The sequence below is a fragment of the Canis lupus genome, chromosome 8 (assembly GCF_048164855.1).
Source record: "Canis lupus baileyi chromosome 8, mCanLup2.hap1, whole genome shotgun sequence".
In the NCBI taxonomy this organism is placed as follows: Eukaryota; Metazoa; Chordata; class Mammalia; order Carnivora; family Canidae; genus Canis; species Canis lupus.
In genome coordinates this window covers 38,487,673-38,510,787 of record NC_132845.1, presented here as the reverse complement: position 1 = coordinate 38,510,787, position 23,115 = coordinate 38,487,673, and the positions used below count along the sequence as shown (strand labels likewise).

Here is a 23,115-nt window from a genome sequence, read left to right as displayed (position 1 = left end):
TTTTAGGCCAAACAAAACATAGCATATTTATTTGGAAAACAATCATTTCAAAATTATCTTCCAAACTCAGAATGTACAGGCCATGGTACAAATGAGTGAGGTTGCCATTAATTGTTCACTTATTTTTTTTTAATCGTTCACTTATTAAGTACAATTTTAAATTAACTGATTATGTGAAGGAGTGTTTATCCATATTTCCATGATGAGAAGCACTTGGGAATACTGAAGATTAATTCTGCTAATCAATACAATAGGCTTGGTATGGGCCAGTAACGTGGAAATTTTTATTTTTACAAATACCTTCAGATGATTATCATGATTGAGGAAATTTAGGAAACATGATTTTCAAAATTCCTTTGTGTATTTTAAGTTTTGAATTACTGATCTCAGAACATCCCAATGAAAAGTCTTATCCGGTCCAGTTCTAGGAAAGGAAAGTTAGTCTTCTGAACATTTGGTTTGATAAACTCTCCTCTTTGGAAGCATAACAAAAACTTTAATGTGGTTGTTTCCTAAAAGACACTCAATCTTCTTACCATTTCTGGCCCAGCTTTTCTACATCACATTTTCCTTGAAGGGTCCATCTTGCTGAAGTCCTAACGATCCAATTAAATCACAGTTTAAAAATTCAGTTTCTTATTGCAAAAGAAAAGAAGAATTAGATTCTTATTAAAGGATTGTCACATTTAACTAGCTTTGCCGGTTTCTGTCCAGCTCCCTCCTCTCCTGAGAACTCAGTAAGTTACGGTGCTTTGCGCAGACTCAACACCGGGGCCCCTGCACCTGGAATCTCATACTGACCACCCCGTGTATGCCAGCCTGGATCTCATCGTTTTCTTTAACGGGCCCAACTCCCTTCGGCGTCCCGGTCAAGATAATATCTCCTTCTTCCAGGGTCATGATCTTGGACACGTAGCTGATAATGTAGGGGATGGAAAAGATCATGGAGGAGGTGTCACCCTCCTGCCTGAGTTCGCCGTTGACCTTGAGCCAGAGCTTCAGGTTGTGAGGGTCCGGGACCTTCTCTTTGGGCACGAACGCGCTGACCGGGCAGGAGGTCGTGAAGCTCTTGGCCAGCGTCCAGGGCAGCCCCTTCTTCTTGCACTCGTCCTGCACGTCCCTGGCGGTCATGTCCAGGCACAGGGCATAGCCGGCCACGTAGTCCATGGCGGCGGCCTCGGGGACGGCGCGGCCGCGCCTGCCCATCACCACGCCGAGCTCCAGCTCGTGGTGCAGGTTGCGGGTGTAGGCCGGCATGAGGATGGCCGAGCCCTCGGGGGCGTAGGCGGTGGACGGCTTCAGGAAGAGCACCGGTTCGGCCGGCACCTCGCTGCGCATCTCCCTGGCGTGGTCTGCGTAGTTCCTGCCCACGCACACGATGTTCTTCCCCCACTCCCAGAAACGCGACAGCGGCCTGTGGACGGCCATGTCCCGGACGGGCGCCCCCGCGTCACGTGACTCCGCCGGGACCCAGTCACCTGATGCCTACGGCGCCCCGGAGAGAACCAACTACCTCGGGGCGCCGTCCCGTCTGCGACGTCCGTTCCGCTCTGCGCTCCCCCGGGTGCTGGGCGGTCGCGGCGTTTACGCTCCTGGCAGCCGTGCGCAGCGGCTGCGGCGGGACAGCGGCCTGGCCGCTGGGGAGAGGCGCTGAGGCCCTGACGCGGCGCCCCGGCCCCCCGCCCCGGCTCCAGCCCCAGCCCCAGCCCCGGCCCGCACTCAGGTCAGCGGCAGCCCGGCCGGCAGCGGGCACAGGTTTGGACGCGGACGCTCATTGGCCGGCTTCTGGGGCGGGGGCGCGAGGCGGGCTCCGATTGGCTGGGGGGCGGGGCGGCGCCCGCCGCCCCGCCCCCGCCGCCCGCCGCCCGCCGCCCGCCGCCCGCCGCCCGCCGCCCGCCGCCCGCCGCCAGCCGCCCTGGGTCATGGTGCTGGGCCGCGGGCTTCTGGGCCGCCGGAGCCTCGCCGCGCTGGGAGCCGCCTGCGCCCTCCGCGGCCCGGGTAGGTGGGCCGGCGCCGGCGGGGCGGCGGGGTTCCGGCTGACAGGGCCGGGGGCGCGGGCGCTGGGCAGGGGCCGCCGGCGTCGGGGCCCGGGAGCGGCGGTTGGGGCGGCAGCGGGCGCGGGGCGCGGCCAGGGGCTCTGCGGGCCGCCGCGGGCTGACGCGGTTTTCTGCCGCCACAGGCTCGTAACCCTCGGCGGCGTCCGGGCGCGCCGGGTGGGGTCGAGCAAAGGCCCTGCGGCCCTGGAGTCCGACTTTGCGGGGCCTGAAGGCACGGTGTGGTCGCTGGCCAGCTGGGGGATGCTGGCCGCCCGATGCCGGTGCGGAGCCGCGCGCCCCGGGACTGCGCCCCTTCTCCACCTGCCGCCCCGGGCGCTCGCAGGCCGGGTCCCCACGGCTGGGCCTCCCTGGCCCCGCGCTGAAGCCGCGGTGGGCTCGCCGGCGGGGCTGCGCTTCCAGCCCTCAGCTTCCTGCCGGGTCACCTCTTGCTTTGCTGGAATATTTTGACCCTGATTTTGAAATCTCCTTTTCTCTATTTCCTGATCCCTTATCTGGCTGATGTTGCAGTAGGGGCAGTAGGTTGACCTGTGTCTTAGGGAGGTGGTGAGCCGGCAGGCTGGTGACCCACATAGCAGTGGTCAGGGAGACGGCGCTGCCCTTGGCCATCTCACTGAAAGCCCTCAAGGTTCGGGAGTGGGTCAGGCATTGCCGTTAAGTCAGGGACACCCCTCCGAGTGCCAGGGGTACGACGTTTGCCTCCCGAGTCAGGTGGAGAGTGTAAGTGGGACCGGAGCGAATTGGCAAGACTGTGGCCGCCTCATTCAGAAGGGAGCCGGGTCCCAGCCGTCGGTGCCCTGCAGAGGGATGGGCCTAGTTCAGAAGGCAAACAAAATGTGCGCCAGGACCGCATGTGCCCAGGACGCGCCGGGCTATAGGCTACTGTTCAGTGCACTCTGCTTACACAAAAGGTTGCAGTTGCAAAACAGTGACCTGGAAGCATTTCTCGGGCATATCATTTTTGGAAATGGAACAAGGGTTCTGGGGCAGCTGCAGAAATAACTAAGTTCCCCAGATTCCCCAGGAGAGCCTTCATAGCAGGATATCATCCTGTTCCTGTTGCCAGGGCTGTGCCCCTGTCCCAGACTCGCAGCACAGGCCTGTGTAGCCCTGCTTCCCCTCCCCAACCCCCAGGATGCATGCCACGCACTGGTCTGCAGTCCTTCCTGGGCTCCGGGGAGGCGGAGTATCGCAGACCCTGGTCATACAGAAGTGTTTGCTTTGCTGTGCACGAGGAGAGGGCCTGGAAGATGCCCAGCTGGCCGTGCAGGGGAGGGGCATTGGAGATCTGTGTGGACGCTTGGAACCTGCAGTTCAGACAGCTTCTCTGGCTGTCACAGATAAGGCTGAAGTCAGCAGTAGGCGGCCCCGGGCGATGTGGCCTGTCAGGCAGTTAGCCCTGCCTGCGTTCTGGATGCCTTGGGCCAGAGGCCCCCATCCTGGCACCTCCCCCAGAATTCCATGGCTGTCTTCTGTCACCTTTTGTGGTGCTAACCCCTTTCACATTAAGACTTAAAGTATTGTTGGGGCCTCTGTGAGTTTTTAGATGGGATAGGAGTTTCATTGTTGAAAATATTTTGGCACCCGACTTCGTGGTGGAGGATGCTTTGGCTCTTGCTCACTCTTGACATACCCTGGCAGGGTCCTTGGTTCAACTGGGTGGTGAGTCTGAGTCCTACACCACTGAATCTGGAACAGGTGGCCATCTCTCCCATGTCTCAGGCCCTGGTGGGGTTTGTGCATTCTCCAAATTTTGAGTTCTTGCCTCTGAAAGTGAATATTGTTTCCTTCTCTGGCTGGAGGCCTAGGAAGGGGCAGAGGTCAGAGTGCACATGACTCAGGCTCTGTTAGCCCAGAGTCCTGCTCGGCACTCGTCCCCAGGCTCCCTCTCTTTGCGGTCTTTCTGGCACTGGTCAGCCCTGACAGTGGTTTGAATCACAGCCCTCTTAGAACTCTCCAGAAAGAAAGAAGCCATATCCGTGAATATGCATCTGAAGGATTTTCTGTGTTTTCCTTAACAGATGTGGTAAAATGAGGATATTGTCCTCTTACCAAAGGAGCTTAGGAAACCCGACCCGGCGAGCCTCCCAGGTTGCTGCTCTCGCGGGTCACTTGTCCTGGGTGCAGGGCTTGTCTGTCAGCCTCGCCTGGGACGGCCTCCCAGGGACACTGATGGAGCTGCGCTTTGCCCTCAGGCCCAGCCCTGCCGGGAGCCCTCCTGTATCACGCCGACTCGCAGAAGAGCGTGACCGTGGAACAGGGCACCATGAAGGTTGAGTTACTGCCTGCACTGACCGACAACTACATGTACCTGATCATCGATGACGAGACCAAGGAGGCTGGTGTGGTGGACCCGGTGCAGCCCCAGAAGGTGGGAGTCGGGTCACCGTCCCAGGCCAGCCCTGGCTAGGGTGACAGCCGCAGTGTCCTCGTAGCTTGGCCGAAGCTCAGCACAAACTGGTCCACTTGGTTTTTGGACACCGCTAGTGCCCAGACTCTCTGCCGTGGGGCAGGAGGCCTGCGAGGGGTGGAGGCCACCAGAGGCTTGGGCGAGGGGAGAAATGGGCTTCTGTCTGTCCAGGTGCTGGGAAACAGGAGCGCCCCTCAGCCCTGCCCCGGGGAGGGGGCACCTCGGCTGCAGGGTTCGTGGCCGGCACTGAGCTGCCAGCAGGGTCAAGAGGGAAGAGGGCCTCCTTCCCCCTGCTCTCCTGGAGCAGAGGCAAGTGGGCAGCGGCAGAACAGGGCCCAGCCCCTCCTGGTGAAGCCCGGGCTCTGTTGGGCTCCCCTGTGGCCTGTCCGGCCGGCGCTGGGAGTGTAACCACGGCCGGTGTCTTGCCTCACCTTTGGTTGCAGGTTGTAGAAGCGGTGAAAAAGCACGGCGTGAGGCTGACCACAGTGCTCACCACCCACCACCACTGGTAAGCGCTTACCAGCCGGGGTGCTTGGGCCCGACGGCTGGGGCCGTGTGCACCTGCCGCATGCGCCTGGGGCCGGCGTCCCTGGGGGGGTCAGGCACTTGCAGGCTCCGTGGGCCCTCCCTCCAGGTGGAGGCCCTAGGAATAGGGGTCCTGGAAGCCCTTGCCCCTCTAGCTGTGTTCTCAGTGTTGGCCCCCAGCGGGATTCTGAGCCAACTTAGGGGTGCCAGCCCCTGTGCTGCTGCCCCGCATCCTCGGCCCGGGCTGTGGGCTCCATGGGGAGGGCCTCCAGCAGCATGTTGGAAGGCTCCTGGGCTTGTGTGATGGGAGACTGGCCTTGATGTCAGGGAAGAAACTCATCTAGATATTAGTGTTTTTAAAAAGCCAGCATCTGTATTTGGAGAGGTTGTAGTTTTTGAAATTTGAAGGTAAGGGATGAAAGAAACACCACTGTTTGGGTTTTAGGGCTAGAGCTGCTTGTCCAAGACCCCCATGTGGGGTTTTTGAGACTTTTGAGGCTCTTTATAGCTAGAAGAAAAAATATTTATTTGGCTCTGAATTTTCTTTTCCAAATAAGAAAGGGTCAGCCAGGGTCTCCTGTGGGGAAGCCCTGGGGGTGTCCTGGGGGCTTGGACTGGCCAGAGTTTGTTCAATGGTGGCCACTTCTCGGTTGATGTCACTGAGGTTTAGCCCCGGGGCATCAGGTGTTAATTCCTGAGTTGCGGGTGGGGGCAGGTGGCAGTCTTGCCCTTGGCTGCTGTGCTTGCTTTCTGGAGGCCCTCTCTGTGCCTCCCACCGAGCCTCAGGGTTGGCTTCTCTCTACCTTGATAAGCAACCCTCAGGTCACTTTTCTCAAGGTGTGATGCTCTGGAGTTTTTCATAGATTAATGTTAGAACAGAAAACCCCAAATTTGACCCCAGTCTGAGCCCCAGGGTGTTGGAGTGTCTCTCCCTGTGGAGACGGTGGTATGCCCAGAGGGCAGCGGGAACAGGTGGAGGCGTTGGTACTGGCCTGTGTGGAGCAGGCCTGCGAGGGCAGGGCCGGGCCAACCCTGTTATCTCTGAGCCCTGCTGTGTGTGTTTGTGTGTCTGGGCCCCTGAAAGGGCTCTGTGGGTGAGTGTAGTGAGGAGCAGGAGCCCTGGCCCCGTCCTGGGAAGGCTGATCTGCTGAGCGCGCGTCCAGCCCCACAAGGCCGGGGTTGGAATTCTTTTCCTGACTTTCTGAAGGGCAGGTCTGGCTGCCCCCAGTGAGTAAATCCTTTCTGGGGTGAGGGCTGTGCGCTATGGGCTGGACTGGCCCCCGATCATAGTCAAGCATTGCCGATTTATGTATGCATAAATATATGTATGTGCTTATTTATTTAAAGATACATGGGTTTTTATTTTTAAAAAGGTTTTTTTTTTTAAACATTGGAAGCTTTTTAAATTTTTATTTTTTTTAAGATTTTATTTATTCATGAGGGGGGGGAGGGGCAGACACACAGGCAGAGGGAGAAGCAGGCTCCATGCGGGGACCCTGATGCAGGATCGAGTCCCAGGTCTCCAGGATCACACCCTGGGCTGAAGGCAGGCGCTAAACTGCTGAACCACCCAGGGATCCCCAGGAAGCTTTCTTTTTTTTTTTTTAAGGTTTACTTATTTATTCATGAGACACAGAGAGAGAGAGGCGGAGAAGCAGGCTTCCCGCAGGGAACCCGAAGTGGGACTCTATCTCAGGACCCCAGGATTGCGCCCTGAGCCGAAGGCAGACGCTCAACTGCTTAGCCACCCAAGTGTCCCTGTAAAAAGTTTTAAAATCCAATTAACGGTGTTCTATTAGTTTCAGGGGTACAGTATAGCGATTCAGCAATTCTATCCATCACTCCGAGCTCATCACAAGTGCGCTCCTTAATCCCCATCACCTACTTAACCCTTCCTCCCATCCTCCTCCCTCCTGGTGACCATCTGCTTCTGCTCAAGTTTGTTTCTTGGTTTCTCTCTCTTATTTTTTACCCTTTGGTTTGTTTTATTTCTTAAATTCCACATAGTAGTAAAGTCATATGTGGAATAATAGCTCTTTCTGTGTTATTGCAAATGGCAAGATTTCATTCTTTCTTATAGCTGAGTAACATTCCTATGTGCGTGTGTACACACCTAAATAGGCCACATCTTTGTTCATCCTTAGTCGATGGACACTTGGGCTGCTCCCGTACTTGGCTGTTGTGGATAACACTGCTATAAACATCCCTTTGAATTAGGGTTCTTGTATTCTTTGGGTAAATACTCAGCCGTGCAATTTGCTGGGTCATAAGGCAATTTCTTTTTTGACTTTTTAAGGAGCCTCCATACCGTTCCCCAGAGTGGCCTCACCAGTTTGCATCCCCACCAACAGTGCACAAGGGTTCCTTTTCCTCCTCCTCCTTGTCAACACCTGTTGTTTCTCGTGTTGCTGATATGCGTTCTGACAGGTGCGAGAGGATATCACACTGTAGTGTTGATTTGCATTTCCCTGATGATGAGGGATGATGAGCATCTTTTCATGAGTCTGTTGGCCGTCTGGAGGCCTTCTTTGGAGAAATGTCTGTTCGTGCCTTCTGCCCACTTTTTAATTGGATTATTCATTTTCTGGGTGTTGAGCTATGTAAGTTTTTAATATATTTTGGATACCAACTCTAGTTACATCAGAATGTAATTTGCATGTATCTTTTCCCATTCTGTAGGCTGCCTTTTTTTTTTTTTGTTTTTTTTTTTTTTTTTAAATTTTTTTTATTTATTTATTTATGATAGTCACAGAGAGAGAGAGAGAGAGAGAGAGAGAGGCAGAGACACAGGCAGAGGGAGAAGCAGGCTCCATGCACTGGGAGCCCGACGTGGGATTCGATCCTGGATCTCCAAGATCGCGCCCTGGGCCAAAGGCAGGCGCCAAACCGCTGCGCCACCCAGGGATCCCTGTAGGCTGCCTTTTATTGTTTCCTTCGGTGTGCAGAAGTTCTTATTTTGATGAAGTCCCAGTAGTTTACTTTTGCTTTTGTTCCCCTTACTCTGGAGATGTGTCCAGTTGCTACTACAGCTGATGTTAGAAACGTTACTGCCTGTGCTCTCCTCTAGGATTTTTATGGTTTCAGGTCTCACACTTAGGTCTTTCGTCCATTTTGAATTTATTTTTGTGTAGGTGTAAGAAAGTGGTTCAGCTTCGTTCTTTTATGTGTTGCTGTCCAGTTTTCCCAGCACCGTTTGTTGAAGATCTAGTCTTTTTCTCATTGGATATTTTTGGATGGTTCACTTCTGGGTTCTCTGTTCTGTCCCACTGATCTGTGTGTCTCTTTTTGTAGCATACTGTCTTGGTGACTACAGCTTTGTACTAGAGCTTGAAGTCTGGAATTGTGATGCTTCCAGCTCTGCTTTTCTTTTTTTTTTTTTAATTGAATTTTGCTTTGAGGTTTTTTATTATATATTTTTTATTTTTTTTATTTATTTATTTTTTATTTATTTATTTAATTTATTTATGATAGTCACACAGAGAGAGAGAGAGAGGCAGAGACACAGGCAGAAGGAGAAGCAGGCTCCATGCACTGGAAGCCCAACGCGGGACTCGATCCCGGGTCTCCAGGATCGCGCCCTAGGCCAAAGGCAGGCACCAAACTGCTGTGCCACCCAGGGATCCCAATTTTTTAAAGATTTTATTTATTTATTTATCTATTTATTTATTTATTTTATTTATTTATTCATTCATTCATAGAGACAGAGAGAGAGAGGCAGAGACACAGGCAGAGGGAGAAGCAGGCATCGTACAGAGAGCCCGACGTGGGACTCGACCCAGGGTCTCCAGCCCCGGGCTGAAGGTGGTGCTAAACCGCTGCGCCACCGGGGCTGCCCTCTTAATTTCTTTTTTGCTGCTTCATTATTAGCACATAAAAATGCAACAGATTCCTGCACATTGATTTTATATTCTGCAACCTTACTGAATTCGTGTGTCAGTTCCAACAGTTTTTTGATAGTCTTTTGGTTGGGGCATTGCCATTTTACTTTATTTTATTATTACTAATTTATATTTAGGAAGGGAGGGAGAGAATCTGAAGCAGGCTCCACATCCAGCGGGGGAACGTGATGTGGGGCTTAGTGTCATGACTCTGAAATCATGACCTGAGTTGAAATCAGAAGTCAGACGCTTAACCGACTGAACCACCCAGGTGCCCCAGGCATTGCCATTTTAGAAGACAGCTTCTACCAGCTTGGCAGTGGGTCCGAAGGTGGCCCACCTGTGAGAGTCATGGGTGGTGGTGGGGCTTTAAAACTGCTCTGCAGGCCGCCCTCCGGCCAGCTGTGTCAGGATGCGGGGCAAGGACCAGACTTGGGGCTTATTACAGATCCTCAGGTGACCCTTATATGTCCAAAGCTTGGGAGCTGGGGCCTTAGGGATTATTTTGGTGTTTGTGATTTGGTTCTTTTGCTTCAGAAGTGTCTGCAGCCACAGGGCAGGGGCACAGAAATGCTTCACTTGGGAATGGCATGTCTGAGAATGTTCTTTTTCGGTGGAGCCAAATGACAAGCCAGTTTCCTGTGTTTGGAGATGCATTTCTACTAAGAAGGTGACCAGGAAAGGAGAGTCGTGGTCAGGGTTTAAGAGTAGGCGGGCCCACTGACACCAGCAGGGGCCCAGGTCACCTTTCTCACTTCCAGGGACCATGCTGGTGGGAACGAGAAGCTGGTCAAGCTGGAGCCTGGGTTGAAGGTGTGCGGGGGTGATGACCGGATCGGGGCCCTGACTCAGAAGGTCACGCACCTGTCCACACTGCAGGTGAGCAGCGAACCCATGGGAGGTATGCCAGCATGGCTGGCCTCCGGGACCTGGAGGGGAGGGGCACGGTGGGGACAGTCACGCCCCTCCTGGCATTCCCCCCTTGCCCAGGGCCCCGGAGGGTGGAGGGCCGCCTGGTTGGTGCCCTCTGTCATCACAGGCACATCAGCCTGCGGAGGGCACTTGGCTGAGGGGAGAAGCCGTCAGGCATGGTCGGAGACAACTGGGGAAACGGGAGTGTGGACAGGGCAGGGGATGGACGCACATCACTGTTCCACGTCTCAGATATGGTGATGGTGTGAGGCCGAGTGAAAGGATGTCCCGGGAGTCAGCAGGCGCCTCGGGGGTGGCGTGTCCGCGCGCTGCAGCCCGCTGTGCTGTGCTGAGTCCACGTGGTGGACGTGGCGACTGTTAGCGTTCGGTGACCCACGTGAGGGTCACACTGATGTCCACTTTATTTCGATCTTTCTGTGGCTTGAACATTCTTGGGCGGGCAGGGGAGGCAGGAAGGAAAACCAAGCAGAAGCCCAAGCACCGAGGGAGGAGAGTGTCCTAAGAAGCCAGGCACCTGCTGACGACCTGCCTGATGCTGAGGAAGAAAGTAGAATAGGCCCCTTGGTTCTGCGCCGCCGGCGAACGGCAGGCTCAGGTGGGCCTTGCCCCTGGGGCACTCGGCCTGCGGTTCCAGCACGATGCACGTCGTGCCACTGGAGCAGCAGTGACAGGCTGCTCGGCTGTGTCAGGGGCTCCCGCCGCGGGGCAGTTGCGGGTCGGGCGGGCCACGGGAGCGGCCGTCCCCCGCGGGGAGCCCTCGGGCGGCCCCTGGCGCGGAGAGGGCAAACGCCAGTGTGTGCTTCGTTTAAGGTGGGGTCTCTCAATGTCAAGTGCCTGTCCACCCCGTGCCACACTTCTGGACACATCTGCTACTTTGTGAGCAAGCCCAACAGCTCCGAGCCTCCTGCCGTGTTCACAGGTGAGTGTTCAGGTGCGTGTGCGGGGGTGGGGTGTTCGTGCGAAGACAGCCCCGACTTGGGGATTGTGTGCCTGGGGCATTTGCAGCCAGGCCTAGGGTGCGGGGCTGCGTGAGGAGGACGCCCGCCCCCAGGGGAGAGCCCGGGAACAGCCTGAGCACCCAAGCACCACCCAGCTTGGCCTGCGTGAGGAGCAATGTCGGGCAGAGGGGCCTTGCCAGCAATCCAGGGCCTTCTCCCTTGAGAGAAAGGGAGACCGTGCTGCAGCCTGGGGAGCCCGCGGGCTGGGCCGGCTGAGCAGCCGCTGCGGCCCAGAGCAGGCCTATTGGCCGTGCGGACCCTCCCGAGCGCTCTCAGCGGGTGTGAGCGGCCCTAAGCTCTGCGTCTTGCAGAAATTAAAGTTCCTGTGATGATGCAACTGCAGTGGGGGATGGTTGGGAAATGCAGGGGCCGAGCATGAGGGCACCAGTGTGAGGGGTCCAGCGTGAGCAGCTGAGAGTGAGGGAACCAGCCGTGAGGGGCCAAGAGTGAGCGAACCAGCATGAGGCGTCCAGCATGAGGTGCCCAGTGTGGGGGGCCCAGCATGAGGGCCCCAGCGTGAGGAGCCAAGAGTGAGGGAACCAGCGTGAGGGGCTGAGCATGACAGAACCAGCATGAGGCGCCCAGCCCAGCATGAGGGAACCAGTGTGAGGGCACCAGCGTGAGGGGACGAACATGAGGGCACCAGCGTGAGAACACCAGCGTGAGGGGCTAAGCATGAGGTGCCCAGCGTGAGGCGACCAGCGTGAGGGCACCAGTGTGGGGGGCTGAGAGTGAGGGCACCAGCGTGAGGGGCTGAGCGTGAGGTGCCCAACGTGAGGGGCTGAGGGTGAGGGCACCAGCGTGAGGGGCCGAGTGTGAGGGAACCAGCGTGAGGGGCTGAGCATGAGGTGCCCAGTGTGAGGGAACCAGCGTGAGGGCACCAGCGTGGGGGGCCGAGCGTGAGGGCACCAGCGTGAGGGGCCGAGTGTGAGGGAACCAGTGTGAGGGGCTGAGCGTGAGGGAACCAGCGTGAGGGCACCAGCGGGGGGGCCGAGCATGAGGGCACCAGCGTGAGGGGCCGAGTGTGAGGGAACCAGTGTGAGGGGCTGAGCGTGAGGTGCCCAGCGTGAGGGAATCAGCGTGAGGGCACCAGCGTGGGGGGCCGAGAGTGAGGGCACCAGCGTGAGGGGCCGAGCATGAGGGCACCAGCGTGGGGGGCCGAGCATGAGGGCACCAGCGTGAGGGGCCGAGTGTGAGGGAACCAGCGTGAGGGGCCGAGCGTGAGGGCACCAGCGTGAGGGCACCAGCATGAGGGGCCGAATGTGAGGGAACCAGTGTGAGGGGCCAAGTGTGAGGGAACCAGCATGAGGGGCTGAGCATGAGGTGCCCGGTGTAAGGCGCCCGGTGTGAGGTGCCCAGCGTGAGGGAACCAGCGTGAGGGCACCAGCGTGGGGGGCCGAGAGTGAGGGCACCAGCGTGAGGGGCCGAGCATGAGGGCGCCAGTGTGAGGGGCCGAGCATGAGGGTGCCAGCGTGAGGGGCCGAGCGTGAGGGCACCAGCATGAGGGCACCAGCATGAGGGGCCGAGTGTGAAGGAACCAGAGTGAGGGGCCGAGAGTGAGGGAACCAGCGTGAGGGCACCAGCATGAGGGGCCGAATGTGAGGGCACCAGCGTGAGGGGCCAAGTGTGAGGGAACCAGCATGAGGGGCTGAGCATGAGGTGCCCGGTGTAAGGCGCCCGGTGTGAGGCACCCAGCATGAGGGAACCAGTGTGAGGGGCCGAGTATGAGGGAACCAGCGTGAGGGCACCAGCATGAGGGGCTGAGTGTGAGGGAACCAGCGTGAGGGGACCAGCGTGAGGGGCCCTGGAGCAGCTCCACAGTGAGGGTGTGCATGGGGCCCCGGAGGTCTCCACAGCCGCTCGATGTCCCACGGCACCCTGCTCCCAAGCTCGTCGTGGATACCATGGATTTTGGTGTCCCTGGTGTAGGAGCAGCAGGTGGCCGCTCTGAGCCGACTCTGAGTTCGGGACGGGGGACCCCGGGGACCCCAGGCTCGCGCTGAGAGAACCGGCCTCCAGCACCCCGCCCCCGCACGGCGAGCGCTGAGATCCCCCGAGTGGCCGTGGGCACCTGTGTCATCACGGGGTGGCAAACACCCCCGTCAGTCTGCCCATCTCCTGGGGGGAAGGCGGCCGGGCCTGGAGTGAGGCGGGTCCTTTGGGGGCTGCGTAGACGTGGGAGCTGATTTGGGCTCTGGAAGCCCGCCCCGGGGTCCTCCGTGGGGTCCTCCGTGGACCGGCCGGCGGGCGCGGCGTCTGTAGGAGTCGCGTGGTGTCGGGAGGCTCCGGGGCTGCTGCCCGCTCGCTGAGGGCTGAGCGCGGGGGAGCCAGGGTGTCCGAGGGCTGCTCCCCGGACCCCGACCACCTCACCTGCGTGCTTCGCAGCCTCTGATGTCTCCGGATCCTCCACACTTGCCTCCCTGGAGGGCTCGTTTGGGGCGTGGCCCAGTGGCATCCCCTCAAGGTGCCTGTTGTCCCGGGGGGCAGTGGGCACTGCGCCTGAGGGGGCCCGGCTCCAGCCAGGATGGCCCGGTGGTGGCCCTGTGGCCTGGGCTGTGGTCCGGGCTCCGGGCCGCCACTAGGGCCTGGAGGGCAAATGTGCCTGAGCCCCCGGTGGCCACGGAGCTCGTCAGGGGGAGGGAGTGCCCCCCTGTGGGGCTGAGGCAGGAGGGGGTCTGTGGGGGGTGCCTGCTGGGGTCCGGGGGTGCTCCAGGCTGGCCGTGGCCACTGAGGGAAGAGGACACATGGCAGGTGGGCCAGGAGGGACAGGGCTGGTTTCGGGGCCACCACGGCCGACAAGGTGGGGCCGTGAGGAGGAGTGGGGGGACCGTAAGGTGTGGGTTTAGGGGGCTGCTGGCAAGGCTGGAGGGGGACGGGTTGGGGCTGGGCGCTGGGAGCTGGGGGCCTCTGCCCTGCTGGGTTGCGGGGGCCTGTCCTGCTGGCGGTGCCCCCACTGCCCCAGGCTGTCCTGCTTCTCAGGCGACACCTTGTTCGTGGCCGGCTGCGGGAAGTTCTACGAAGGGACTGCGGATGAGATGTACAGAGCCCTGCTGGAGGTCCTGGGCCGGCTCCCTCCAGACACAGTAGGCAGCACCCCCGGCTGGGGGGGGGGGGCGTGCGCGCTGCCTCGTGAGCGTGGGTCTTGTGACGTACCTGCTACCGCCGTGGAACATGCACACAAAGAGTGTCGGTGTCCTGAGCGGCCCCCTGTGTCCTCGCCAAGGGGTCCCAGCCCAGAGCTCTGCGTGCCTGGCTCCGAGGGGGCCGGGGCGTCTGAGGGCAGCTTCCTGCGGCCCCTAGCTCACGGCGTGCTGTTTTCCGCAGAGAGTGTACTGTGGCCACGAGTACACCATCAACAACCTCAAGTTTGCACGGCACGTGGAGCCCAGCAACGCCGCCGTTCAGGAGAAGCTGGCCTGGGCCAAGGTGAGCGGGCCGCGCCGCGGGCTGCATCTGTGGGTCAGTGACCACGACGCGGCTCCCCGGGGGCTGGGCCGCCGCCCGTGGGGGCCTCTTCTCTCCATGCGGGCGCACGGTGCTCCTCCCAGGCCGCCTCCAGCTGGTGAGGAAGCCCCCCCCACCCCCGGCTGTGTCGTCGTGATCCTCGCTGACCCCGTGGGTCTGGGCCGGGCCTGGGACGCCGCCCTCATGGCAGGGGCCCCGGTGAGGCCAGAGCTGCCGGTCCCCACGCCCTGGGCCCGGGGGCTCCATCTCAGCACTGTGGCCGGGGCAGCCGCACCCACCGGTGAGGCCGCTGGTCTGAAAGGCATTGACTTCTGGGACGACCGAGGACTCTGGTCTGGTTGTCCCAGCGGCGTCCTCGGTGGGGGCTGGAGTGCTGCGGCAGGAAGCCGGGGCGCGGGCTCTGCCTTCGACCCTGCAGTCCCCGCGAGGTGTCGGGAGGACGCTCTCCCGGAGGCCTCGGGGCTTCGGTCAGTGACGAGCGGCCTTGGAGTTTCGTTGTTCGATGCGTCACCTGTTGTTGTCGAGCGTCTTTCTCAGTTTTGGGGTGCGCTTGCAAAATAATACTTGTTAGAATTCAGGCCACCTGATGAGTTGATGGGCATTCTCCTCCCGCGGTGCGCGTGGGACGAGTATTTTCCGTGGCTCAGAGGGCCTATCCTGTATATTTGCAGCTTGCGTTTTGTGGCTTCTTTTTCACTTCCTGGCCCTAGTGCCCTGTCCACAGCAGTCTATACACATTGGACTAATGCTTCCCATAGTTCCCTACTTTAAAAAATCCAGTCTTTATGGAGGATAATTTTCATTCAATACAACATAACCTGTTTTGAGCAAACGGTACACAGATTGATGAATTTTGACAGCGTGTGCCGCCATGTGGCCCCAGGATGTTCCCTGCCACTCCCGTGGGTCACCCTGTTCTGGAGCATGTCCTGTAAACAGCCCTCAGACACATGGCGCACCTGGCTCTGTTGCTCAGATTCCTTAACGCTCTATTTCTGAGCAATGTTGACTCTCCTGTGTTTTGTCCTGAAAGTTTATTGTTTTCCCTTTTATGTTTGTTCAAATTTATTTGTAGGTCAGTGAGCCTCAGATCATGTGTGGTCTAAGGGAAGGGTAGAGCACAATCTTTTTTTTTTTTTTTTTTTGCAAATTCACTTCCAGCTGCTCAGCCCCATTCGTTGGAAAGACTGTCCTTTTCTCGTTGGATTACCTTGGCGTCCTCACTAGATAAACAGGGCAGCGTAGGCCTGAGTCACTTCTGGACTCTCCTCTCTGCCCCACTGATCTGTTGGACTTCTCCTCCGCCCGCAGCGGACAGTCTTGATTATTGTGGCTCTTGGTAAGTCTGGGAATCAGGCTGTATATATCCCATATATAGACTTTCTTAAAGCTCGTTTTGGCTCCTCTAAGTGCTTTGCATTTCCATATAAATTTTAGGATTGTCTTGTTAATTTTTACCAGAAGAGTAAGCTTGGGGCAGCCTGGGTGGCTCAGCAGTTTAGCGCCTTCCTTTGGCCCAGGATGTGATCCTGGAGTCCCGGGATCGAGTCCCACATCGGGCTCCCAGTGCATGGAGCCTGCTTCTCCTTCTGCCTGTGTCTCTGCCTCTCTCTCTCTCTCTCTCTCTCTCTCTCTGCGTTTCTCATGAGTAGATAAATAAAATCTTAAAAAAAGAAAAAAAAGTAAGCTTGGCTTTGGATTGGGACTGTATTGTAACAAAAGATTTGGAGAGAATTGAGGTCTTAACAATATTGAATCTTTCCGTGAATATACTGTAGCTTTCCACTTATTGAGGTCATTAGTTTTTCTCAGCAATATTCTATAATTTTTGTTGTTCCAGAAATTGCACATAGTATTAAATGTAGCCCTAAGTAGTTCATGTTTTTGGATTTTATTGGAAATGACTATTTGCTGAAGTCTTTAGAAATACAAGTGATTAAAAAAAAAAAGATTTTATTTATTTACTCATGAGAAACGCAGAGAGAGAGGGAGGCAGAGACACAGGCAGAGGGAGAAGCAGGACCCACACAAGGAGCCCGATGTGGGACTCGATCCCGGGACCCCAGGATCATGCCCTGGGCCGCAGCCGGCACTAAACCACTGAGGCCCCCAGGCTGCCCACAAGTGATTTCTGTATTTTGGTCTCGTATCATTGTGACCTTGTTCAGCGCCCTTATTCTAGCATCTTTTTCATAGATTCCTTAGCACACAATCACATCATCAACTAATAGAGACATTTTTTTTCTTCTTTTATAAACACGTGTGCCTTTTATTTACTTGTTGTGCCCAGTTGCACTGGCTAAGATCTCTAGGACAAAGTTAAATAGAAGTAGTGGGACTGCACATCTGTGCCTCGTTCCCAATCTTAGGGGGAAAGCATTCAGTTTTTAACCATTAAGTATCATAGTAGCTGTCGGTTTTTTTGTAAATCTTCTTAAATTGACAGAGTTCACTTATATTCCTGGTTTTCTGAGAGTTTAATCATGAGTGGGTATTGAATTTTATGAACTGATTGTTTTCTTCATCTTGTACGTAATTATTTTTTTTTTCTCTTTTACTGTTAACATGGTGGAATACCTCAGTTGGATTCAGATAAACCAACCTTGCTTTCTGCCCAAGCCTTAGTCATGCCGTGTTATGTTGCTGTGGTCTCTCCTTCTGTCGGGGTTCATAAGAGATACTGGTCTGTCGTTTTATCTTCTTGTAATGTTTTTGGTCTTAGTATCAGGGTAATGCTGGCCTCATAAAATGAACGGAAAGTGTTTACTCCTATGTTCCTAGACAAAACAGTTTGTCTAGGATATTATTTCTTCCTTTAATGTTAGAATTCACCACTGAAGCCACCTGGACATTGAGTGCTTTTTGTGGAAAGGTCTTTTTTTGTTGTTGTTACAAAGGTAATATCTTTATTTTATGTAGGGCTATTAGATTTTTTTAAAATTTTATTTATTCATTCATGAGAGACAGAGAGAGAGAGAGAGGCAGAGACACAGGCAGAGGGAGAAGCAGGCCCCACGCAGGGAGCCCGACGTGGGACTCTATCCCCGGTCTCCAGGATTACACCCTGGGCTGCAGGCGGCACTAAACCTCTGCGCCACCGGGGCTGCCCGGCTATTAGATTTTTATGTCTTCTTGAGTCAATTTTGTTAGCAACTATTGTCTTTCAAAGAATTTGTCCATTTTGCTAAAGTTTTCAAATTCATTTTTATTTATTTTTTATTTTTTTAAATTTTTATTTATTTATGATAGGTACACAGTGAGAGAGAGAGAGAGGCAGAGACACAGGCAGAGGGAGAAGCAGGCTCCATATACCGGGAGCCCGACATGGGATTCGATCCCGGGTCTCCAGGATCGCGCCCTGGGCCAAAGGCAGGCGCTAAACCGCTGCGCCAGCCAGGGATCCCTCATTTTTATTTTTTAAAAAATTTATTTCTTTGAGAGAGAGAGTTCAAGCATGAGCGGGGGAGGAGCAGAGGGAGAGGGAGAACCAAGCTCCCTATTTCCCCACTGAGCCGGGAGCCCGATGGAGGACTCGATCCCAGGACCTTGGGTTCAGGACCAGGATAGAAGGCAGATGCTTTGCTGACTGAGCCACCTGGGTGCCCCATACTGTTTAAGATTAGCTTTTTTTTTTTTTTTTTTTTTTTTTTAGGTTTTATTTATTTATTCACGAGAGACACAGAGAGAGGCAGAGAGAGGCAGAGACCCAGGCAGAGGGAGAAGCAGGCTCTGTGCAGGGAGCCCAGTGAGGGGCTCGATCCCGGGACTCCAGGATCTCGCCCTGAGCTAAAGGCAGGTGCTCAACCACTGAGCCACCCATGGATTCCCTCTTTAGGATCAGCTTTGCTGTGGTTTAGTTCACATGTAATAAACCACATTAGTTTAAAGTGAATGAGTGAACTTTGACAGCACGCGCGCGCACACACACACACCCCTCCGATAAAATGACTATTACAATTGAGATACAAAACATCCCCATCACCCCCAGAGGTTTCTGCATGCCTCATTAAGGTTTTATTTTATTATTCATGAGAGAGACACAGAGAGACAGGCAGAGACACAGGCAGAGGGAGAAGCAGGCTCCACGCGGGGAGCCCGACGTGGGACTTGATCTCACACCCTGGGCTGAAGGTGGCACTAAACTGCTGAGCCACCCGGGCTGCCCCTTAGTTTGCATTTTTTAGAATTCGATATAGGGCACCTGGGTGGCTCAGTCAGTGAAGTGTCTGCCTTCAGCTCGGGTCATGATCTCAGGGTCCTGGGATCGAGCCCCACGTCGGGCTCCCGGCTCAGTGTGGAGCCTGCTTCTTCCTCTCCCTCTGCGTGCTGCTCCCTTGCTTGTGCTCACTCTCTCATGCTCTCTCAGATAAAATCTTAAGAAAAAATTCATGTTAATGGAGCATACGTTTTCTTATTTTCACTCAGAAGGATTTTTGAGAATCATTCATGCTGAATCTGGCCCACGTTTTGTTTATCCAATCACTCGTAGTTAGACATTTATGTTTCCAGTCATTGGCTACTGTGAATAAAGCTGCTACAACATTTGTACACGTCTTTGTGTGACCTACCTTTTAATTTCTCTTGAGTAAATATCTAGGAATGAAATGGCTGGGCAGTATCAGGTGTATGTTTGACTTGTAAAGAAACCGCCAAGTTGTTTCCTAAGTATTTGTGTTATTTTACATTCAGATCAGCAGATTTTAAATTCAGATCAGGCTTCTAGTTGTTCTCTATCTGCACCAACACTTGGCATTGCCATTCTTTTTGATTTTAGTCACTTTAATGGGTATGTAGTGGAGTTACATTGTGGCTTTAATTTGCATTTTTCTAGTGTCTAATCATGTTGAACATCTTTTTATGTGCTGATTGGCCATTTTGTGTTTGTTCAAATCTTTTGGCCATTTAAAGAGTTTGTCTTATTTTTGATAAGAGGATTTTTTTTTTTTTTTTTGTAAATATATTCTGGTTATAGGTGTTTTATCAGATGGTTTCTCCCATTCCGTGGCTTGCCTTTTATTTTCTCAACAGTGTTTTTTGAAAAGTAAGCATTTTTAATTTTGATAAAGTCCAGCATGTTAATCTTTTTATGGTTCAGACTTCTTGCCTCTTATCTAAGAAATATTTGCTTTTCCCAAGGTTGAGATTTTTCTTTGTTTCCTTTTGGAAGTTTCATAATTTAGCTTTTATATTTAATGCAATATGGTCGCACCCGCCCACCCCCATCTGTTGAATTTGTAGTGATGTCACCTCTTTAATTTTTTTTTTAATTTTTTAAAATTTTTATTTATTTATGATAGTCACACACACAGAGAGAGAGAGAGAGGCAGAGACATAGGCAGAGGGAGAAGCAGGCTCCATGCACCGGGAACCCGACGTGGGATTCGATCCCAGGTCTCCAGGATCGCGCCCTGGGCCAAAGGCAGGTGCCAAACCGCTGCGCCACCCAGGGATCCCACCTCTTTAATTTCTGATGTTGGCGATTTGTGTTCCTATTCTTCATCGTTCTGATCAATTTTGCTGATCTTTTCAAAGAACAGTTTTTGCCTTAATGTTTCTGGTTTTTCCATTGTCCTGGTTCCAGCGCTTTTTAAATTCCTTCCTTCTACTTACTTTGTTCTTCCTTTTATAGATTTTTAAAAAAAGATTTTATTTATTTGACAGAGCGAGTGAGCACAAGCAGGGAGAGCGGCAGGCAGAGGGAGAGGGAGAAGCAGGGCTCCCCATTGAACAGGGAGCCCAATGTAGGACTCGATCCCAGGACCCAAGGATCATGATCTGAGCTGCAGGCAGATACTTCACCAACTGAGCTGCACCCCCCGCCCCCCGCCCCCTGGTTCTTAATACAGAACCTGAAGTCATTGATTTTAGACCTTTCTTTTTTTCTAATATAAGCAATTAATGCTAAGAACTAAACCTCAAGGCCTGCTTTAGGAACATTCTGCAAATTTCTAAATGCTATATGTTTATTATTTTCAGTTTGAAGTAATTTGAAATATATTCCTTGGGATTCCTTAGACATGTGGGCTTACATTCAATTATGTGGAAACATTTTTTTAGTTTTTTCAACATTTTTTAAATAATTTTTACATATATAGAAAAGTTGAAGGAATCACATAGTGAACATTCATGTGCCCAACACCAGCTTTTTTTTTTTTAATTTATTTATTCATAGAGACACACATAGAGGCAGAGACACAGGCAGAGGGAGAAGCAGGCACCATGCAGAGAGCCTGACGTGGGACTTGATCCAGGGTCTCCAGGATCATGCCCTGGGCTGCAGGCGACGCTAAACCACTGCGCCACCGGGGCTACCCCCAGCACTAGCTTTTGAATATGAACGTTTTAATCTATTATCACCATCCATCCATCTGTCATTCTTTTTATATTTTTATTTTTTTTATTTTTTATTTTTATTTTTTTTTATTTATTTATGATAGTCACACAGAGAGAGAGAGAGAGAAGCAGAGACATAGGCAGAGGGAGAAGCAGGCTCCATGCACCGGGAGCCCGACGTGGGATTCGATCCCGGGTCTCCAGGATCACGCCCCGGGCCAAAGGCAGGCGCTAAACCGCTGCGCCACCCAGGGATCCCTGTCATTCTTTTTAATAAGTAATCTATGGCACTGTGTGCATGTCACCCAGAAGCCATTTTATCTACCCCATTAGGGAGGATGCTTGGAGTTTCCAGCTTGTTTGCTCTTAGGAGCTATGCTATGGCAAGCATCCTTATACACAAGTCTTAAGTGTCTACATGCTTCCTGCTTCTGTAGGAAAAACTGTTACAGGTTAACACTCATTACTTTTTATGATTGTATTTATTTATTCATGAGAGACACACAGAGAGGCAGAGACACAGGCAGAGGGAGAAGCAGGCTCCATGCAGGGACTCAATCCCAGAACCCCGGGGTCATGACCTGAGCCGAAGGCAGACGCTCAACCACTGAGCCCCCCAGGTGTCCCAATCAGCACGGGTTTTAGAATTATCCTTAGAAGAGTTATCTTGTTTGCTTCCCTCATAGGAGATGGTGAAGGAATTCTTAGGAGTGAATACTGGAGGAAGCCTGGGGAATATTCTAAAACACTCTAAGCTTGTTTTCAGCGGAAGGGGAAGATCAGAAATTAACAATAAATTTCCATCTTGACCTCCTGCCAGACCCTTACACTGCCAGCAATTGAGAGCTTGCTTCTTGATGCCACTGTTCACGGTTGGGGGTGACTTCGGGACCCTCGGGTCTGAGGACCCTGCATGGTCGGGAAGCCTGGGAGTGGGTGTTGACAGTGGCTGTCCGGCCTCTGATGCTGTGACCCTCGGGGTTCACCCAACCGTAGAAGGGCAGGGGCTGTGGGGAGAGTGAAGACCCCGGCTGTTAACCCTGGCCTTCCCATAGGATTTTCTGTAGGAGTGAACAGTTGGCCGACGGCACAGTTTGCCTCTTCTTTCCATTTGCCCTGGTCAGTGTAGATCGGAGGCCATCCTGCCTGGGGTACAGGCTGCCTGCCTGGGCTCTTCCTGTGGCTTTGTCCTCAGGAGCCTGTGAAGGGGAAGCCCTGGCCAAATGCCCGGTGGTGAGAGCTCACCACCTTGTAGAGGGGTGGTCATCCCAGTGTAGGGACCCTGGGCACTTGCTACCTTGCTCTGCCAAGCAGTGAGCTCTGCATCTTGGGGGTAGGGCTGTGGGTGTTTCCTTCTTTCCTGTGTTTTCTGCATTTTTGCTGGTATTCTAGAACATAAAATACAAACTTCAAATTAGTGAAGTTTTTGTGTCCCCCTCTATATCCAAGACAGCGAGGGGAAGGGGGACAGTTTGTTGGCGGTGGCCAGGACACTTGGGTCTCCACAGCAGGAAGGAGCCTGTCCTCATGCTGACCTGATGCTGTTCACTTTGCCTTCCGAGGTGACGTTCGGAGATTAGAAGGTGGTGGGAAATGCTACCTTTAGCAATATGCATGTTAAAGTGACCTCTGTCCTGTGCAGGAGAAGTACAGTATCGGGGAGCCCACTGTGCCATCCACCATCGCAGAGGAGTTCACCTACAACCCATTCATGAGAGTGAGGTGAGCGTGCACTCAGGGATGTTTGCACCTCTGTGGCCCCCTCACTCAGCCAGCGTCCGCGCCCCTGCAGACCCCAGGTGCTGGAGGAGGCTACCCTGAAGTCTTTATCAAGTAGTCTGTAGCCTGGGAAGCAGGCACCTCCTCTCAGGGGCAGGGGGGTGGGTGCTTGTGTGGGGTCCTTTCTGACCTTGGAGTCCGGATCTGTAGGTGGGCGAGGTGTGGCCCACAGGAGTCTTGAGGGGGCTGCCAGCAGGACCACTTGGCCAGCAGGCCCTCCACAGTCAGGAGCGCGCAGGCTGGCCCTTGGCGGGAGCATTTCATCTTTTCAGAATGTCCCAACCTCTGCTGGCTCTTTTCTCCCCCAGTGCCCTGGGGCGGGGGGCGGGGGGGAGGCGGGTGTGCGTGGCACGCAGCCTGCAGCCTGGTGGTCGGCTTCCACAGGGAGAAGACCGTGCAGCAGCATGCGGGCGAGACGGACCCTGTGACCACCATGAGGGCCATCCGCAAAGAGAAGGACCACTTCAAGGTGCCCCGGGACTGAGGCGCTGTGGGGCCTCCGCTGCCCTCAAGCACATATGGGTATTCAGGGGTTTTAGGTACATTTCCTGCTGGCAGTGCAGGAAATCCAGTCTTGGTTTAACCTTAAATTAATTTCAGAGCCCTTTGCTTGTGTTATCGATGTTCTAATGCATATTTATAAGAGAAGTTGAGAAAGCGGATCCTGGATGCTCTGCTTGCAACTTTGTGTTCTCTCCTGCCTTCAGTGGGACGTGTCCCCATGCCCCCCACGCCATCTG

The 23,115-nt window shown here is 54.3% G+C and overlaps 2 protein-coding genes across 4 annotated transcripts; one reads left to right on the top strand and one right to left on the bottom strand.

Annotated features, from left to right (window-relative positions):
* On the bottom strand, window positions 1–1,741 carry FAHD1 (fumarylacetoacetate hydrolase domain containing 1). The gene has a single exon (XM_072835281.1). The coding sequence runs from the start codon at window positions 1,426–1,428 to the stop codon at window positions 763–765; it is 666 nt and encodes a 221-aa protein (XP_072691382.1). The 5' UTR covers window positions 1,429–1,741; the 3' UTR covers window positions 1–762.
* HAGH (hydroxyacylglutathione hydrolase) lies at window positions 1,560–23,037 on the top strand. Of its 3 annotated transcripts, XM_072835279.1 has the most exons (10): window positions 1,904–1,998; window positions 4,076–4,145; window positions 4,250–4,425; window positions 4,908–4,972; window positions 9,629–9,746; window positions 10,611–10,719; window positions 13,778–13,881; window positions 14,123–14,224; window positions 22,239–22,318; window positions 22,760–23,037. In XM_072835279.1, exons 3-10 carry the CDS (start codon window positions 4,321–4,323, stop codon window positions 22,857–22,859), a joined length of 783 nt encoding a protein of 260 aa, XP_072691380.1. In that variant the 5' UTR covers window positions 1,904–1,998; window positions 4,076–4,145; window positions 4,250–4,320; the 3' UTR covers window positions 22,860–23,037. The 3 variants fall into 3 exon arrangements, with proteins under 3 accessions (XP_072691381.1, XP_072691379.1, XP_072691380.1); XM_072835280.1 differs by lacking the exons at window positions 1,904–1,998; window positions 4,076–4,145 and adding an exon at window positions 1,560–1,723; XM_072835278.1 differs by lacking the exon at window positions 4,076–4,145 and having other exon boundaries at window positions 1,870–1,998.
* Window positions 23,038–23,115: the final 78 nt, after the last annotated feature.

What these genes read in the sequence shown, in the direction of transcription:
- FAHD1 (XM_072835281.1), bottom strand. Translation starts at nt 1,428, where the DNA reads ATGGCCGTCCACAGGCCGCTGTCGCGTTTCTGGGAGTGGGGGAAGAAC.
- HAGH (XM_072835278.1), top strand. Translation starts at nt 1,923, where the DNA reads ATGGTGCTGGGCCGCGGGCTTCTGGGCCGCCGGAGCCTCGCCGCGCTG. An exon ending in CTGCGCCCTCCGCGGCCCGG is followed by an intron (nt 1,999 to 4,249) that starts GTAGGTGGGCCG and finishes CTTTGCCCTCAG; the next exon opens with GCCCAGCCCTGCCGGGAGCC. An exon ending in CGCACCTGTCCACACTGCAG is followed by an intron (nt 9,747 to 10,610) that starts GTGAGCAGCGAA and finishes GCTTCGTTTAAG; the next exon opens with GTGGGGTCTCTCAATGTCAA.